Genomic DNA, 18,746 nt, shown 5'->3' with positions numbered 1-18,746 from the left:
TTAGCTTAGTCAATAAGTGGTTAGCTTAGTCAACATGTATAAATACTTCTACATTTAATGAAATCAATACAGAGTTCTCATTACACGAACAATGTCAGTGTTTTCACTCTCTCTATCTCTCGCTCCCTTTCTTCTCTCCTCTCAGAACACTCTAGAGAACTCCATGGGAGTTCTATCATTCTTAGCTTGCATGCAAAATTGTTATGGTATCACAGCCTGGACATCAGCTCGGATTCCTTCAGCATCTCCATCTTTCGTTCTGAATTTCATCTGTCCTCGTCATTCTCTAGGGTTTTGGCCATTGCCGCCCAATTCTGAAAATCATTCCACAAATTGAAGATCTTAGACCTAATTGAAGTGTTTATACTCCTCAATTTCATCGAATCGAAACTTCGCACATGGCTATCGACCAAATTGAAGAGACCACTTCTGGTACGAGCAGAAATGACCAATTGGTCATCGATACAGGTAATCCCCTCTATATTCACCCTTCGGATAGTCCTGGAGTGACTTTAGTACCAGTTCCGTTCGACGGAATTGGATATCGTTCCTGGAGAAGAAGCGTGTTGCGAGCTCTGTCAGTTAAAAACAAATTAGGGTTTTTTAATGGGGAATGTAGAAGACCTAGCCCTAATTCGCCTCAATTCCGTCAATGGGAGAGGTGTGATGGCATGGTAACCTTGTGGATCCTCAATTCCCTTAATAAGAAAATATCTGACAGTGTGGAATATGTGAACGATTCAGTCGAGTTATAGAGGGAATTAGAGGATCGTTATGACCAAACGAATGGGGCAAAATTGTATGAGATTCAAAAAGAGATCAATGACCTTGCACAAGGATCCTTAGACATTACCACGTATTATACACGAATGAAGAGATTGTGGGAGGAACTGAACAACTTGAGTGCCAAATCTCAATGCAGTTGCAATCGCATATGTGGAGCTAAAGAAGCTATGTACAAGGCAGAACATGATCGACGGCTTATCCATTTTTTGATAGGCTTGAATGAGGTCTACACAATAGTGCGAAGAAGTATTCTTATGATGAAGCCTCTACCTTCTATGGCACAGGCTTTCTCTCTACTGATATAAGAACAAAAACAAAAGGAATTCAAACCTAATAGTCAACTTAGTCTAGACTCTACTTCACTGCATGTAAATGCAAATCCACAACATCAGAATCCATTTGGAACCAGAAACTTCAAGACACATTACACAGTAAGCAACAATAATAAGGGTCGTCCATTTTGTGACTATTGCAAAAGACTAGGGCATACAAGGGAGAAGTGTTATAAGTTACATGGATACCCTCAAGGCAGTTCATACAATAATCAAAACTTCAATCGTGTCAATACTCAGTCCGATAATCAGGGGAACAACCAGAACCAATAGTTCAATAGAGGAAAATGGTATGTGGCAAATGTACATGGAACCCCAGCTGATATGATTCATGAGAATGGAGAATAGCAGGACATGCAAGATGAAAATCAGAATGTCAACCTAACAAAAGAGTAATATGGGCAGATAATGAGCTTGCTGCAGCACTTTCAAGTAGGATATGTAAGAGGATCTTCCAGCAATGGCAATGCCACCATTGGTAGTGCCAACTTTGTAGGTATTGTTATCTACACTTCTTTCATTGATTTTGACAAACCTTAATGCAAATGTTTTGAATCAAAGGCTAATCTTTGGATCATAGACTCAAGAGCATCTAACCATATGACCTTTGACAAACATGCACTCACTAACATCACTAGACTGCCAAATCCTCGACTGATAAGCCTACCAAATGGATATAGAGTAAAAGTTATTGAATTTGGAGATGTGATACTTTCTTCAGACATTATCTTACATAAGGTCATTCATGTTCCATCATTCAAATATAATTTGATTTTTGTTCACTCTCTTGTAGTACACCTTAGATGTATTGTATTCTTTAGTGATATACTATGTCTATTGCAGGCCCCTTCAGTAAAGAGGCCTCAGGTGATTGGTAGTAGCAAAAAAGGTCTGTACTATCTCTGTTCTAGGTGTTTGAAGGGTAAAAAGACAGTTTTATCCTCGACTGTTTTTTCTTACTACAATTGTATTCATGCTTCCAATGTAAATAGTCATGAGTCTGTTAGTCATACTCATTCATGTCACAATCCACAATCTGTAAATATTCCCATTTCAAATAATAAGAATGAGTCTTCATGTGTGTTTGATAAACATGATATAAATTCTCTGTGGCACAATAGGTGTGGTCATGTTCTTTTTATTAAAATGAGAAGAATATCCTCAATTCATGCAAAATTTGCGCCAAGGCAACCATTTATTTGCCCCATATGCCCTATGGCAAGAAAAACCAGACTCGCATTTCCTCAAAGAACCAGCACCACCTCCCAATTATTTGAACTAGTACACATAGACATATGGGGCCCTTACCATGTAACTACCCATGATAACCACAAATATTTTCTCACACTAGTGGATGACTTTAGCGGATCCACTTGGACTCACTTGTTGAGCTGCAAAAGTAATGCTCTTGAGGCTTTAAGGTTTTTGTGGCCATGATTGAAAACTAATTCAATACACCTATAAAACTCATTAGGTCTGATAATGGCTTGGAGTTCACCATCCATGAAGACTACTCATTCAACCAATCCAAAGGGATCATACATTAGAAAACCTGTCCCTATACATCACAGTAGAATGGTGTAGTAGAGAGAAAACATAAATATCTTCTTGAAACTGCTAGGGCACTCATGTTCAAGTCCAAACTCCCAACCAAATATTGGGAAGAGTGCATCCTAATAGTCACCTATCTAATAAATAGGTTGCCAACCAGTTACTTAAGTAACAAATGTCCCTTTGAATTGTTATACCAAAAGAAACCCAACTACTCTCACTTGAGAAGCTTTGGCTGTCTCTGTTACCCCACTATACCCAAGACACACAGAGACAAATTTGAACCACGAGCTACCCCTCATATCTTTGTAGGATATCCATTTGGAACAAAAGGCTACAAGGTACTAAGCCTAGCCACCAAAGAGAATACATATCTCTAGAGATGTAATTTTTCGTGAAAATGTATTTCCATTCTCCATGAATTCTAAAAATGCTTCAAGAAATGGTATTCTTATTTCTCAAAAGAAGTTTGCCTGGGATTTATTAAAAGAATACTAGTATTTTGACTACAACAATGTGTCCTCACCTCTTGATCCTGCTGTGAAGTTGAAAGCATAAAAGGGGAATCTTCTACTAGACACTGCATACTTCAGAAAATTGGTGGGAAAGTTCAACTTTCTCATTAATAATAGGCTAGATATAGCCTACAGTGTGCAACTCTTGAGTCAGTTTATGCAAGCTCTAAGGGACTCCCATCTAACTGCAGCATTTCATCTTCTTAGATACCTAAAAAAGGATCCCGCCTTGGGTGTTTTCTTCTCCAACAATCCTGACTGTTCAATCAAGGCTTATTGTGACTCAGACTGGGAAGCTTGCCCAGACTCTAGAAAATCTGTTACTAGGTACATTGTTTTAGTAGAAGACAACCCTATAAGTTGGAAGTCCAAGAAGCAGGAGACTGCTTCCTTATCGTTAGGTGAAGCAGAATACAAATCCGCGAGGAAAGTAGTTGGAGAGCTAGTGTGGTTGAGCAGGCTGTTTGCGGAACTTATTGTTGCCCAATCAAGTCCCATTCAGGGTGTTTTGTGATAGCCACCCTGCCATACATATTGCCCATAATACAGTATTTCACGAAAGGACCAAGCACACTAAAGTCGACTGCCACTTTGTAAGGAACAAGCTGCAAGAAGGCCTAATCTCTCTCCATCATGTGACTACTCACAATTAGTTGGCTGATATCCTTACTAAGGCCCTCACACGGGTCAAACATTCAAATGTTCTAGGCAGGTTGGCTGTGAGAACCTCACTTCCAACTTTAGGGGGGTATTGAGTATAGTTATTATTAATACATTCATTATTGTAGTGTATAATATAAAAGCTAGAAGATTTAGTTAGTGTTTAGCCTAGTTAGTCTTTAGCTTAGTCAATAAGTGGTTAGCTTAGTCAACATGTATAAATACTTGTACAGTTAATGAAATCAATACAGAGTTCTCATTACACAAATAATGTCGGTATTTTCACTCTCTCTATCTCTCGCTCCCTTTCTTCTCTTTTCTGAGAATACTCTAGAGAACTCCATGGAAGCTCTATCATTCTGAGCTTGCATGCAAAAATGTTAATTGGCAAAGACGGAATCACGATGTGAAGCTAACGATTTAGGATTTTAGTATTTTTAAATTATTGAGTTCTAAATTAATAATTTCTACATTCTTAATAAAATTTTTAGACAAATATAAGACATAGACGAAAATTACTAGGTTCGGCGAATCAGGCATGTGAGATCCGTCCGTGAGTATTGGGAGAGTTACGTGTATATGTGTGTATGTTTAGTGAATAATTAGTTAGTCAAAAACAGTGAAAATGGTCGCACCTGTTACCAAAAGTTAGATCTATCACTGTTAAACAATCATATTTTATACTCCAATATTATATACCGCTTCTTTCTGATGAGTTTCTTCAATGTGTGTAGTGTGCCTGTCTATTTTCATACTACAGCAATTACAATTCTTGACAGCTTATTGGTTGTGCAGTGATTATTACTCTCTTCCTGCCAAAAGCCCCGCACGCCCTCCCTCAAACTCATGCACTTCCACTTTAAATTTTTTCCATCATTTTCTCTACTTTTTAATCCATACAAGCATTGCTTCACCTTTAGATCACTTACTCTCTCCCACCATTTAATGTTTTAACAACACACGTTAAAAAATAGTGTTAATCATAAAAAATATTAGACATAATTATCTTTAATCTCTTTCTTAAATGAAAAAATTAACGATTATATGTTATTGATAGTAGTAAGAATTAGTGGAATTTGAAAAAGAATAATGTATCCTTTGTTTTCAAAACAATGAGTGTCAATCTCAAAATGTTAGATACAATTTAATTTTATTTAACAACTAAATCAATTTTCCAGATATTTGGACAAAATTTAATGTTTTTATTACAAAAAAAATAGTTAGTAAAAATTTAGTATAATAAAACCAAATAGTAAGTGATCAGCCGTAAAATTATCCAAACAAAAAAGAATATTGTTTACCCGTAAACGGTACAGTTAAATTTATACGTGGTTTATAAACAAGTGAATCGTTTTGATCCTAAAATGATAAATGAATTAGACAAAAATGTAAGACTTAGCGTTAAAATCGAGATAAGACGATAGAGATCTTGAGCCTGGAAGCTCTTCCGGAGGCAGTAAGAGCAATGTAAATAAGTAAGAAAGTAAAATGCTATTGAGCTTTGAACAAAATATAGTATATGCTTGTCAGAAAATTCGTGTCTTTTACAATGATGGTAGATCTCATTATTTATAGTTGCACATAGGGAACAAAGTTCTAGGATCAAACCCTTCTTAAATGACAATTATGAGGGTCATAGAAGAATGTGTAACGGTAGGCAGTGAATGTCATATTCTCTATAACGGACCATGAACTTAATGCTATAGAATATTATTCATTAAATGTTACCGGATGACAGACATTTATTTCGCCTTTAAGAATACTATTCTCTACGATAACAAATGTGATCATCGCCTTCGGGCCCGTCTGTCTTTGGCTACACATATGACTTTCTCATACGATCATTAAATATGAACATATTTTACACTATACAAATAAAAAAAAAATTCCATTTGCAGTTATGTTGTGAGAGATTTCTGGGTACCATAGTGCGACCGACGAGCTGTAGCATTAGGTCCTTCTCTGGGTACCATGCGTGGTCCTTGCACTGCTATAATAAATATATATTACTAATAGTAACAATTATAATACTATTAATACGGAATATTCTTTATTTATTATTAATCCGGTTATAATAATGGTTGGCAATTGGATAATGAAGAATCTAAATAATAAAGTGGGGTCCTCCCCCAGGACAACCGGCCCGCATTCTTCTCTAATCTCTTAGAGGCACGGAAAAATAATTAAAGTAAAAAAGAAAGGGAAAACTTAAATATTGAAATTACAAAATAAAAATAAAATAAAATGCAAAGCTAATAATACAGCAAAACCATCATTTTCAAGGGCAGTCAACGATTCTCCCACCACCTTTCCAGGAACTGAAATTAATGCCATCCCGTTACATATGTATTCTTTAAATATATTTTTATCCATCACTTTTTTTCACTTATTTTAGTAGAAAAAAATATTTGGACAATTGTTTCCCAAATGATTGGCATTTCTGTTATTCTCTTTTTTAATCTGGCTTTTATGTTTGCATAACTAGTTCAATTGGCAATTCTTTTATAAGTTTTAGTATTTAAAGTTAAACTTATTAATCCGATTAATTCAGATTGTTGGGTCCAATTATTTATAGACAGTACAATTAAATGATTGGATAATTTTTAAATTATCAGCTCAGAAGATAAACTGATCTTCTGAATTGTATCATGAATTTCAAGTCCTGAAATAGCACTTCCAATTCCATACTATGTGTTACTCCATTATGTTATTCCCAAGTTATAACAGGTCTAACTAATTAAGCAGCAAAACTGTCGCAAACAACCCAAAAAAGAAGTGAATTCTTTTCGGTGTTTATAAAACTAAAAAGAAACCCCAGAAAAAAATAAACGAAAGCTAGATATTACTTCTTGCAATATACTAGTATAAACAAAAAGGAAAAATGTGATATTTAATTTCTAGCTAGCACTTTCACGTACGAAGCTAGTATTAAATTTTGTAAACGAATTAAGTGCAATTCTCCGTAATAAAATGAGCTCACGTCCATCACTTATAACTTATAAGACAATGAGTTTCCAAAGATGTACCAACCATATTGTCTTGTGTTGAATCTTGGGAAAGTTGGAAAGTGGGGTCTTCAAGGAAGACATGGTCTTCTTCTTCCCCTTACTTTTAAGAAAAGAAAAAAGGAAAAAAAAAACATAGAAAATTGTTGCTAATTAGATCGATTGGACAACCACGACAACAAAGATATTAATAATAATATTGTCCTAATGCTTATCTTAATCAAGTACTCATTGTCTTATTAAACAACTTGAACCCCCATTACCTTCCCTTAGATAAACAATTAATTGAATTAGACAAGCTAATCTTGCGGCAGAAACATGGACCACTAATTAATTACTCCTAGCTCACAAAGAAAGACACCATCTTTCTTTCATGTGAAGAGCACCTAACTAATTGTGGTTTTTGGCTTTCGGAATCTTTTTGACTCACAAATGTTCTGCATGTTCTCACTTTCTGGGATTTCGCTTTTGAATTAGTGGATTCTTATCACATACACATGCTTTCTTATTGCAGTTGATGTAGATGCACTAATTATCTTTTTATGTTATTATGGTCTTTTTTGTTATGAGATTTCAAAAATAATAATATAGGAAATCGGTAAATAAAACATCACATATATATTTGTTGGGTCATTTTCTTCTTCTCAAATTTTAACCGATCATAAGAGATCATTACCACTTGATTAATACTCTTCTAATTGGATCAATAAAGGTTAGAGTAGATTAGAAGAAGAAAGAAATAAATAAATAACTTTTTACTTCATAAAACGTTAATATTTTTTGAAACAAAATAAAACAACTGATATTTGAGAGCGAAGAGAGTGTATACTAATGTAAAATTGGCATGTTTTTTCACAAAAAAAATAAATAAAGATATAGGTACATTAATACTCCGTACCAATTTAAATTTCAGAATTTGCCTCTTCATACGAGAGATGCAATAACACAAGCTTCATAAGTATTGTACTATATCTTTTAACAGTAATACCTCGGTCTAAATCATTACATTAACACTACCCTAATCAGTTTTCATGTAAAAAGAATAAAGAGAGAGATGTAAACTTATTTTGTCGTATACTACTTTGTCATTTGCCTCCTTTTACCAATAGGTAGCTCTCAAGTTGAGATTAATTAAAAGCAACTTGACGACTTTAATTGGAATATTTAAGTCCTAAACAGCCGACCAAGTTAAGGGTTATCCACGTGAAGGGATGAGAGTGATTTCGATTTGGAATCGACTCTTTGTCATGCCCACCTGCTACCCTTTGTTAGTCATCTCAATTTATTTAATTAATATATTATTTTGGTTAATGTCCATTATTTTGGCTTTAGCATTATGTCAACGGTCTCTTTTCATATCAATTTGATTGACATTATTGATCATATACATCTTGTTTTCATGTAGGATAAGTAAAAATGTTGTTGGTCTTGTTGATGTTAACAAGTCTTTGTATATATGTTAAGCTTTAAATCTCTTTCACAGGATAGTTAAACAAATTAAAAATCTCTTTCACCTTTTAACAGAAGGTATGATAGGACAATTGAAATTTCTTTTACTTCTAACCAGATATTTCGATTTTAAATCCTAAGAACAGAGAATCTTTCTGTATATGGAGCATTTTACTCCTATTAATATGCGTATCCCGTGTCGAAATCTGAATTAATCGAACTAATGACTCCCTAAATTTAAATCAGAAAAAAGTCCCTTTCACCTTTCATTAAATAAATACTGATGTTTTGTTGAGTCAATCGTCATGAGAAACTAATTAAGTTTCAAACACCCATGGAAAGCAACTAATCATCATACCAATCAGTGAATTAACAACTATATGAGGAGATGCCAATTTCTTTTAAACCCACTAATTAGGTATTGGCATACCGTTTGAGACCTTCAATTCAATACAATGATCAACTATGAAATCTGAACTTCTTAAAGATACTTCATTCAAGCGTTTTCAATTTTCCATACTTTAAAAGTTAAATTAAACGCCATGTTTTTCATTTTAAATAAGGTCAAATAGAATGTTGTTTGGTTTGGACAAGTGGTATTATTTAAACATATATTTCTGAAAATTGCAACTTAATTGTATTCAACGTCGTAGAATTTCTGAAATGCAAAAAGCTTAGCATCTTTAATATAGTACTTAAATTATAGTAACTCTGTCGGTGAGTTACAGTTCGATTAATTCTCTAAGAATACAATCATAGGCTCTAATTAAACCTTTTTCCTTTGGAAAGCGAATTAATTAGTTCAGAATCTTATTCCAAAGATTGGTTACATCTAATTAATACCCATCCCACGCTCTAGGTCCTACGTACAAACTACAAAACAATGAGTAAGGAAATGAGGCTTTACGTTGATATCTGAGAGAAGGAATTCGTCCCAGTATACTACTTTATTTGATGTCAGTATTTTTTAGTATCACACTATTGAATGATTGATTTGATTCACGTATAAGTTCCTCTTGAGAAATTAAACTTTGATTTCTGTTTCTTCAAATATCACGTGTATCACGAAGCTACTCACAGATAAGTGATACATATACCAAAAATAAAACAATTGGTAGGACTCAATTAGAGCATAAAATTTGTAACGATCAGACCCAACTGACAAATTAAAGTATTGTCCACTTTGACTCAATCTATATACTCTCACGGTTTTGTAACCGTATGTGTTAACAAAAAGCATAAAAAGAATTGAATTTTTGTACTTGTCCTTGAATGTCCCCTAACGTAACTTTTTCCTTTTATTCCAATATGTTATTTGCCTAACTCAAGTTTCAAAATAAAATTCTTTGGCCGTTGATCTGCAGGACGTTGTTACCACTTGTAACAACCATGCTTAACTATCTATTGTCAGTTACGTTGTGGCCCAACCTTTAGAGCCTCACAATTTTACTCATTTGAGCGTTAAACCGAGAGATGTATCAGCAGTTGAATTATGTATGTCTCTAATAAAATTTCTTGTCTTGGAGATTTGCCTAAATCTGTTACGGAGATGTTAATGTTACCTATTATAAGGAGAGAGTTTGCCTTCTTTCACCTATGGAATATTAGAAATATTCATCCCCTCGGCTAACTAAAAATCCAATCGGCTGTTTGAAAGCTCTAAAAAATGGAAGAAAAAATAAATGAGGTTTTCTAAATTACTATTTAATAGGAAAATAAATAAAGGAGATTTTCTAAGTTACTATATTAACAGGAAACGATACTATATAGGTTCATTATCCAACAAGGAAATCATCTGGGTTAAAGAACTGTATCCTGTTATTGTTATTAACTTAAGTTGAGATAATAAATAATGCAGACAAAGCATGAATTATAGTCTATAGTCGATTTTCCTGATTAACCAGAGTTGAAACCAATTAAATAGATACAGGTTCCACGCTCCTGCCAACTTGGAATAGCTAGCTTTGTTATTATATGAAGGAGCCTTTAGCAGCAAAGTGAAAATTAGAATTTATTAATATGGTAACTTTAAACACAATAATTAAAAGGGCAGGAAAGTGTATCATGTATGTATTAACTAGTAGTAGTACTCTATTTTATATTTCAAACAATAATAATATAGATGCTTGTTTTAAAGTGTAAACGATCTGTCTGTAATGATTACTTCATTGAAGTGTTATTGAGAAGCTTTCTAAACAATGGTAAGCTAATAAAGGTCATCAACTTAAAAAATAATTAGAGGGTATACATACTCTTGCTCCATTTTATTATATCTTCTTAGAATAAAAAATAAACCGAGTTTACGGTATGATCAGCAGTAGGAATTAGAGAGCAAAGAAATCAGAAACTGAATAGTTTAACTGAATAATATGATTGCCATGAACATGACTACTTTACTTTACCTATATTACTGTATAAATAATCCAATAAACAAATTAATGTCTTTCTTTGTTCCTCTATATCCGTTCTAGTATCCAATGTATCCAGACAATTGTATTCGAATTTTAAAAACTATCTACTTCTTTCGTACAGTATTTTTTTTCTTCTTACACGCGATAGATCAATAAAGCTTGAGTAGGCACGGAGAAGCGCAATAATCCTTCATGTCCATTTTAATTGAATTTTTTGATTTTTTTTTGTGATCCACAATATTTAATTTTTTCAGATATCAAGAAAAAATTAATTTTTTTCTTCTAAAGTTGCCATTGGAATAAAGAACCTAGTAATATTTTTTATATTTTCAATGAACAAATTAAGGTTAATATGGTCAATTATATTGTTAATTAATATTAAAAAGTGAATTTCTTAAGATGCGTGAAACGGCCAAAAAATCAATTAACATGGAAAAGGAAGTAATTTTTAGTAGTAAAATCCTCGAAGTTAGAAAAGATAGCCTATCCAGGTGAGCACTTTTTTTTCTTTAAATAGATGAGTACATAGTATTTCAATATTTATTTCTTGAAAAGAAATATTGGGATTGGTAGAGAATTTCATGTTCCGTACAAGAGAAGCACATAAAATAGATGAAAAAAGTGAAGGGAGAAAAGAAAAGAGCAAAATAGGACATGTTGCAACATGCCTAGATAACTACCAATCTAGATCATATAAGTATATAACTGATTTAAATTTTATACTGTTAATTAATCCTGACTTTTATGCCTATAACTGTACTTTTTTCTTGAAAAATAATACGTTCAGAATAGATCTTTTTATACAAGAGTGTATTGAGGATGTCGGAAAAGTGCTGATTAAGTTACTCAATATAAATAATACTACTAACAATGGGAAGACAACACTATATTCAATATGGCTTTGTTTCATTGAATATAAACTTAGCTAGGGTCCTAAATCTGATCTAACTATATCCATAATTGGAAATCCAACAGAACCCTCTTTAGGTTTTCCTATGTTAATTGATAATAATAACCATCTAGTCTGCTAAGATATTCTGAACATGTTTAGACAATAAAATCTTTGTTCTATGAAATCAAGATCCGAACCCAAACGCTTATTAATATTAGGACTTTACAATATCCGGAGCAGGATATAAAAATATAAACTGAAAAAAAAAAAAAAAAAAAAAAAAAAAAAAAAAAAAAACATATATATATATATATATATATATATATATATATATATATATATATATATATATACACACACACAACAAATTCAACAAATTGTATGATCTTTAGTACTTTTTGCAGACTTACAATTTTGAAATGCATTAAAGTAGTTCAGCAAGATTTAAAAAAAAAAAGAGACAGTTCACCTTTATCATTTGGTATAGGCCAAGATCATATCCTGTGCTGAGAACAATTCCAAACTCATTTAATTAGAAGAGCAATTTACTGGCATATACATACATTCCACATGAATGATTTTAATAAGAATTATAAACTGTTGAATTCTGTGCATCGTAGTGTCATATATTAATTTAAAAAATAGGTGATTTTTTGTACTACTGAAGTGCTGTTAAAATAGCATTGAAATTTTCGAATTTCATGTTCGATTTTTGTTTTTCTGGTTTCACATTCTTGGATTTGTTAATTTTCTTTTTCTTCCGTCTTGTTTCAACAAATACTTGAAATTTGTGGTTAATAATTTTTTTACATTAATATTTGCGGTCAATTTTTAATTTTTTCCATTTTATTTCTCCTTCACATGCAAATACAAGAACACTAATCTAATAAAGGAAATCAGTTCTGCGTAGATCCATTTGATTCAAGCCAGTGTAAATATTACGATCCAATCTTGAGATTACAATTGCAACTTTACATTACATCAGTTAATAGGGTTAAAATCTAACCCTTTTTTCGAACATATCTCACCATTGGGTCCTTCTATTTTTCTTCCTTTTCATTTCCCCTATTCAAGGGCATAGTATACTACTCCCCTGAAAAATCTGAAAAAAACAAAAAGAGAACAAAAAGAAAATAGAAAGCATGAGATTATATTTGATCTACCTTGAAAGTGGATTTCTTTATATTTTTTGTATTATAGTTCCTTCGTATTGTGATGTCCAGCTGCTATCTGTAGTCTACCCATATTCGAGCATCTTTTTTATTTATTATTTATTACTATTACTTATATTGGTCATTTCGAAAATGTGTTTATTTTTTGTTCACTCATAAGGTAGTTTATATTACCCTTGTCATGTTTAGCTCAACCTAAATAAAAAAAGAATAAATAAATTGAGAAAGAAATCATTTAATCAATCAATTAATTATATCAATATCACAAATTCACAATCAAAATAGAGTCAGCAATATGAATCCTCTGTGTCTATTTCATTTTATTTAGGTTAAAATCAAAATGATTAATTGTATATACACGCATGCATATGCACACATTACAAAGTTTTTGGCAGATATATTAAGATTGGCATTTCTATCAATAAACTTTAAATTCCTTTTTTCTAGATTGTTTACTAGCCAAGCCCTAAAATGTCACCAAAAATGCAAGTCGATATGAAATTGGTTGGTACGAAGCGACTTCTCTTTTCTTTTGTTTTCTCTATATAATAAAAATAATGTCAACGAGAGAATCATAGCCATTATGCAAAGATAGTCTATTTAGGAATACCATAGAAATATACTCACCAAGTCCCAGCATTCAACCAAATAAATATAGCAATATAAAACAAGGACTGATGATTTTATACTTGAAGGCTACAATTTAGATTATAAAGATAGATATTCAAAGTCTCCATCTTCTTTTTGCAAATTACGTATAAAAAAAAAGGCAAAAAACTTAATGAAAACTAAGGAGAGATTCAGTGTGCAATGTTGGAGGGTTGGAGGTCAAAGGGTATGCATAGATTATATATTGCTTATATATAGTTATACATATATTTTACATGAATTATACATATATTATACATCTCCCTGCTAATTTTCGTTTAAGAGATTAAGTGGACGGCTATTTAAGTTAATTCTTCGTAAAAAAAACTGTTTTGAGCCGTAACAATACAATGGGCTGTGGCATGCCTATTTTGCCAAGCAACACTTAACAACAAAGTTTAGCTAACTAATATGCACGAGTAGATAATGGGATTGTTACACAAATAATCGGTCAGATTCAATGTTTACTTTTTCTAGTCAATAAAAATAGATTATACATTAATTATACACAATTTTATATATATATATATATATATATATTATTTTTAGTTTAAGAGATTAGGTGGCGGACTATTTAGGTTAATTTTTCTAGATAAAATTTACCTTATTATTTTCTTAATTTGCTTGCCGGAATAGCTGTGATTAGAAACCGAAATTCGAATCCTTATGTACAAGCTAGGAAGATAGTTGTAACCTGGTTGGCTCTTACCTATACATTATAGAAGCTTCTAATATGAAAAATAACAGCATGTAGATAATAATCTAGACCGAAAACTACTAAAACATTCGTGGTATTTTATTTCAAACAATATGAGTATTACAATCTTTATGAATCCTCTTATTCTTCTTTTCGATAGTAAATAAAAGAGCCTTTGAGCTTAATATTGATTTTTTTTTTTTTAATCCAAGTGCATGAGGTCTGATCTTGATCTTGACATATTTTTAATCCAAGGGCTTGCAGCTTGTTCTTAAATCTCCGTCTTGATCTTTTAATCCTTAGAACACTTAAATGCTTGTAGCTTTTAGAGAAATCTGTAGTGTTTAATCCACGAGCTCCCTCTTGATTCTTGTTATAACTTCTGGTTTTTTCTCAGTTATGAATACCCCTATTTATAGTTGTGGGAGAGAAGAGTTATGATAAGAAAAAACTCTTTCCGACCAATCAAATTAAAGTGTGACAAGACCATAATTGATTGGCCAGAACATGTCACTTGTACATGTGGCGCGGTTTCATTGGCCTTTTAATTTGTCTTGATATGCCTTGTCATTTTGACATGTGACATAATCCTATTGGCTCTTTTGTTTGACTTGACGTGCCACGTCATTTGACACGTGGCACCAAACTGGGCCTCTAGGAATATGACATATTGGGTCTAATGAAATGGGCTCATCATTTGTAGCCCAACTAAATAGGTTAGCCCTATCAATATTTATTGGACTTAAGTAATTAATCCAATTATATCAGCCCATAATATTTATTTAGACCAAAATATATTTAATTGAGATCAAATTCAAATTTCATATGGATTTAAATTCAATAAAATTTTAATTGTCTACACACTTCATAACAAATATTACGTTGCAGTAAAAAGAGTGAAAGAGAAAGAAAAAAGAAATAAAAGTAGTACGTTGTTCTTAACGAATGAATCCAGCGCAAAACCGAATAAACAAGTAATGGCCCATAAAAGTCTTCCCCTGCTAGCTGGCTACTTGTGTAATGATCCCAATTTTAAATTATGGGCTCCAAATTTAATACATTTGTTAACATCTTAAGAACTTTTCACATACCTATTTATTCCTCATGTAAAAAAATATGGTTCAGTTAAACACCAATGCTACAATTCTCCTCATTCATATACATTTCGTTTGATGAATATAGGAGCTTTTCAGATTTTATCGCATTTATGATAAACAGAAATAGTGACCTCTTCTCTCATTTAATCAAAATGTAATCTTTTAACAAAGTGGAATGCTCTTATGTCTGCGTTTATCTTCTGACCGCTATATATAAATAAGTTAACCAGTAGGAGAAAAAGAAGAGGAAAGAAGAGAAATTTGAACTTGCACAATTTGTGAAACGTCCGAACAAAAGCAATTACATTCTTGAGATGAACCCGGTTGTGGATAATATCTGCACCCAATACATAATCAAATCAATGAATAGACGACATATGTCTTTCATACACATATTTATGTGATATGATTTTAATATTAATTTTTAAATGTTAAGGTTAAAAAACTTGATTTGATAAACACCAAATGCTAATAAGCATTCACCCTAGTACTGTAATCTATACCAACATTTTATGCTATTTGACAGAGTTTAGTACATGAATTTCGTTAATGAAAATTTTAGCAGAAGAATAAAAGAGAGAAAATGATTGCTGTGAAATACTCTTTTTAAATAGTTAAGACCCCAAGAAAAAGGAAATCCATTTAGGTCAAGAACTTGCGACAAGAGTAAACAATTTTGATATTTTTTTAATCCTTTCAAAGGATATAACAATTGACACGTGTCATTTGACGAGGCAGCTAATAAATGGCCGTGTTTGTATTAGGTCTTCAGATCTTGACTCTGATCTCTGGAATTGTTGGAGGCAACAAAAGAGCCGTTTGTTAGGGGTTCAAAATAGTAAAAAGTAAAAAAAAATTATAGCCGTTTTTGGGCTATGTCAAGGGGATTCAAAACATAATATATAGAGGTAAAAAAAAATAGATTTTGCCTTATACAGTCAAACATCTTTATAACGGCATCCTTATATAACAACACTTCACTATAAAAGTCAAGCTTTTCCGGAACCAATTTTTATGTTATGTTATAATATATGTTCTCTATAACAGCATTTCGCTATAACATCCAAAAATATTTGGAACAAACGAGGCTGTTATAGAGATGTTTGATTATATATACGGTGTAATTTTTCGACGAATGGGGTTCGGGTGAACCTCTTCCGCACCCCTAAATCTGCCCCGGCGAAAGGGTCAAGTTTAATAATATGATGAGAAAACCACAAGCTTGAAATTACTAATAGCATGTTTGGCCAAGCTTCTCCAAATCTAAAAGTACCTTTTTTTTTTTTTTTTACATAAAACGCCTTCTTTTTTTTAAAAGTTGAAGTGTTTGGCCACCCTTTTGGAGAAAAAAAAGTGCTTTGGAAGCAAAAATAGTTTTGGAGAAGCCGAAAAAAGTAGTTTCTCCCCAAAAGCACTTTTAAAAAAAATGCACTTAGAAGCACTTTTTAAAAGTTTGACCAAACACTAATTGTTGCTCAAAAGTGTTTCTCAAATTAATTAACCCAACACAAATTGTTTCTCATCAAAATCACTTTTGAGAATAAATGCTTCTCAAAATAAGTCGATTTTAGAATTTTGGCTAAATAGGCTATATAAGTCTATATAATTACAAGAAAAAGTGAATTTTCACAAGTGAACATGCAAACGAAGGAACACACGCACAAACATGTACACTTCAGAACACAAAGCAAAGGACAGAACTTGGAAGAGGAGTATTATGCTAATCAGTACATAATCCTAACAACCAAAGCACTATTTCGAAGAAATCCCAAACATAAAAAGAAAAGGACCGCCTAATGCACTAAACTATCAGTATGCGCAATCCCAAACATAAAAAAGAAAGGCCCGCCTAATGCACTAAACTATCAGTACGCGTAAAGTTGAGGGATGAGGGAAGGGCCAAACCATATTGGGTCAACTATATACACACGTACCTTTTGTTTCCACGGCTTGAACTCGTACCGATCAACTCTCCGCTTGTGCTAAGCTCCCCTTTAAATCCCAAATAAGACAAAAATAGAATAAGAAAAAGATTATGAGCTTACTATACTAAAGATTGCAACCAGCACCCATCATTTCTTTAAACTCATCAAAATTTACAAATCCATCACCATCTTTATCAACCCCTTTAATCATTCTACGACACTCTTTAACACTGCAATTTACACAACCAAGGCTAATTAGGACTCTCCTCAACTCTTTAGCTGATATTACTCCATTTTTATCAGCATCAAAAACCAGAAAAGCTTCCCTAAGCTCATCAATATCCTTAGTAGAATCACCAAGAACTTGATCATTTTCTACCCCCATAACACTCATGAACTCATCCAAATCCACAAATCCATCCCCATCACAATCCATTTCTTTTACCATAATTTCAGCTAATTCCTCAGCAGCTTTCAATTCTTCATGTCCAAGACTCAACAAAATTTCAGTTAACTCCAGTGGAGATATCTTCCCATCCCCATTAGCATCTATGAATTTAAAGACTAATTTAAGTTGACTATAGATTTCCATAGCTGCAAAACCTGATAACCAACTGAAATCAGAAACCATTCTCTTTGGTTTCTTTTTCCCTTTTTTCCAGTACTTAAATTCTCCAAGAAATTTGCCAGCAGAGTTATTTAAAGACGAGAACCATATTCTGAAAGAATCCATAGTGATCTTTTAACTAGGATCTTGAAAAAAAGGAGAAAAGATAAGAGTAAAAAGACTGAAAAATAGTGGTAGTTGGATTACTGTGAATAGTCAAGAAGTAGAATTAGCAAGTACAAATGAATGCGAGTGCATCATGTGACATTACATGTGCCGTGGAATTTGGGAAAAGAAAGTCAGTCATTTGTCACTTTCTAATCATACTATAGCCCTCATATGGTCCTACAGAAAGTAACCTGCATTTTCCGAGTAAGATTTATTTCTTTCTGTTTAAGTGAAAAATTCTGGCTTTTCCAAGTTAAAAAGAAGCAGCAGAAGAACGAAGTGGAAGAAGTCATGTCGCGGAGTGTAGACAATGTATTTGCTGTGCTAGTTACCAAGTTTAATTCCTAGTGGAATATGGAAATATCCTCTTTTAATTGCCGGCAATATTTATCATCATGTTTTTATTTACTTTTTGGCTCTCCGTTTGTGAAGGAATCAAGTGTTAATGAACAATCTTTTAGGAATTTACATGTCAGACGGCAATTTAAGACACAAATACTCTTTCTAACAGCAAGAGAAGGTACTTGGGATTCTTTAGGGACCAAGGTGCAACGTTTTAGAAGTCACCTAGTAGTTGATGGAATTTTCCTATCACTTTCTGCAACCCAACTTGATAAATTTAGTTTATCGATACTCAATTGGACTAATTTCTAGAATTAAGTTAACAGCTATCCGCGTTAAAATCACAGGTAAAACACTCTAAAAGTGCGCCCAAAATCTTGTTTTGAACTTTGAAAAGCGATGACTGAATATTCTTTGGAGAAGAAAATTTTTGAGTCTCCCTTCACATTGATTTCTACCACTAAAAAAAAAAAAGAAGAAGACATTCTT

At 32.7% G+C, this 18,746-nt stretch overlaps 1 protein-coding gene across 2 annotated transcripts; it reads right to left on the bottom strand.

Moving 5' to 3' along the window:
• Nucleotides 1-15,339: 15,339 nt before the first annotated feature.
• LOC107831328 (putative calcium-binding protein CML18) lies at nt 15,340-18,007 on the bottom strand. Of its 2 annotated transcripts, none has more exons than XM_016659088.2 (2): nt 17,150-18,007; nt 15,340-15,552 (listed from the first exon to the last, which is right to left on the bottom strand). In XM_016659088.2, the coding sequence occupies exon 1, from the start codon at nt 17,871-17,873 to the stop codon at nt 17,265-17,267; it is 609 nt and encodes a 202-aa protein (XP_016514574.1). In that variant the 5' UTR covers nt 17,874-18,007; the 3' UTR covers nt 15,340-15,552; nt 17,150-17,264. The 2 variants fall into 2 exon arrangements, with proteins under 2 accessions (XP_016514574.1, XP_016514575.1); XM_016659089.2 differs by lacking the exon at nt 15,340-15,552 and adding an exon at nt 15,866-16,003.
• Nucleotides 18,008-18,746: the final 739 nt, after the last annotated feature.

Source organism: Nicotiana tabacum, chromosome 19, assembly GCF_000715075.1.
Source record: "Nicotiana tabacum cultivar K326 chromosome 19, ASM71507v2, whole genome shotgun sequence".
Classification (NCBI taxonomy): Eukaryota; Viridiplantae; Streptophyta; class Magnoliopsida; order Solanales; family Solanaceae; genus Nicotiana; species Nicotiana tabacum.
The sequence above is the reverse complement of the archived record's forward strand: the minus strand, read 5'-3'. Positions and strand labels throughout refer to the sequence as shown.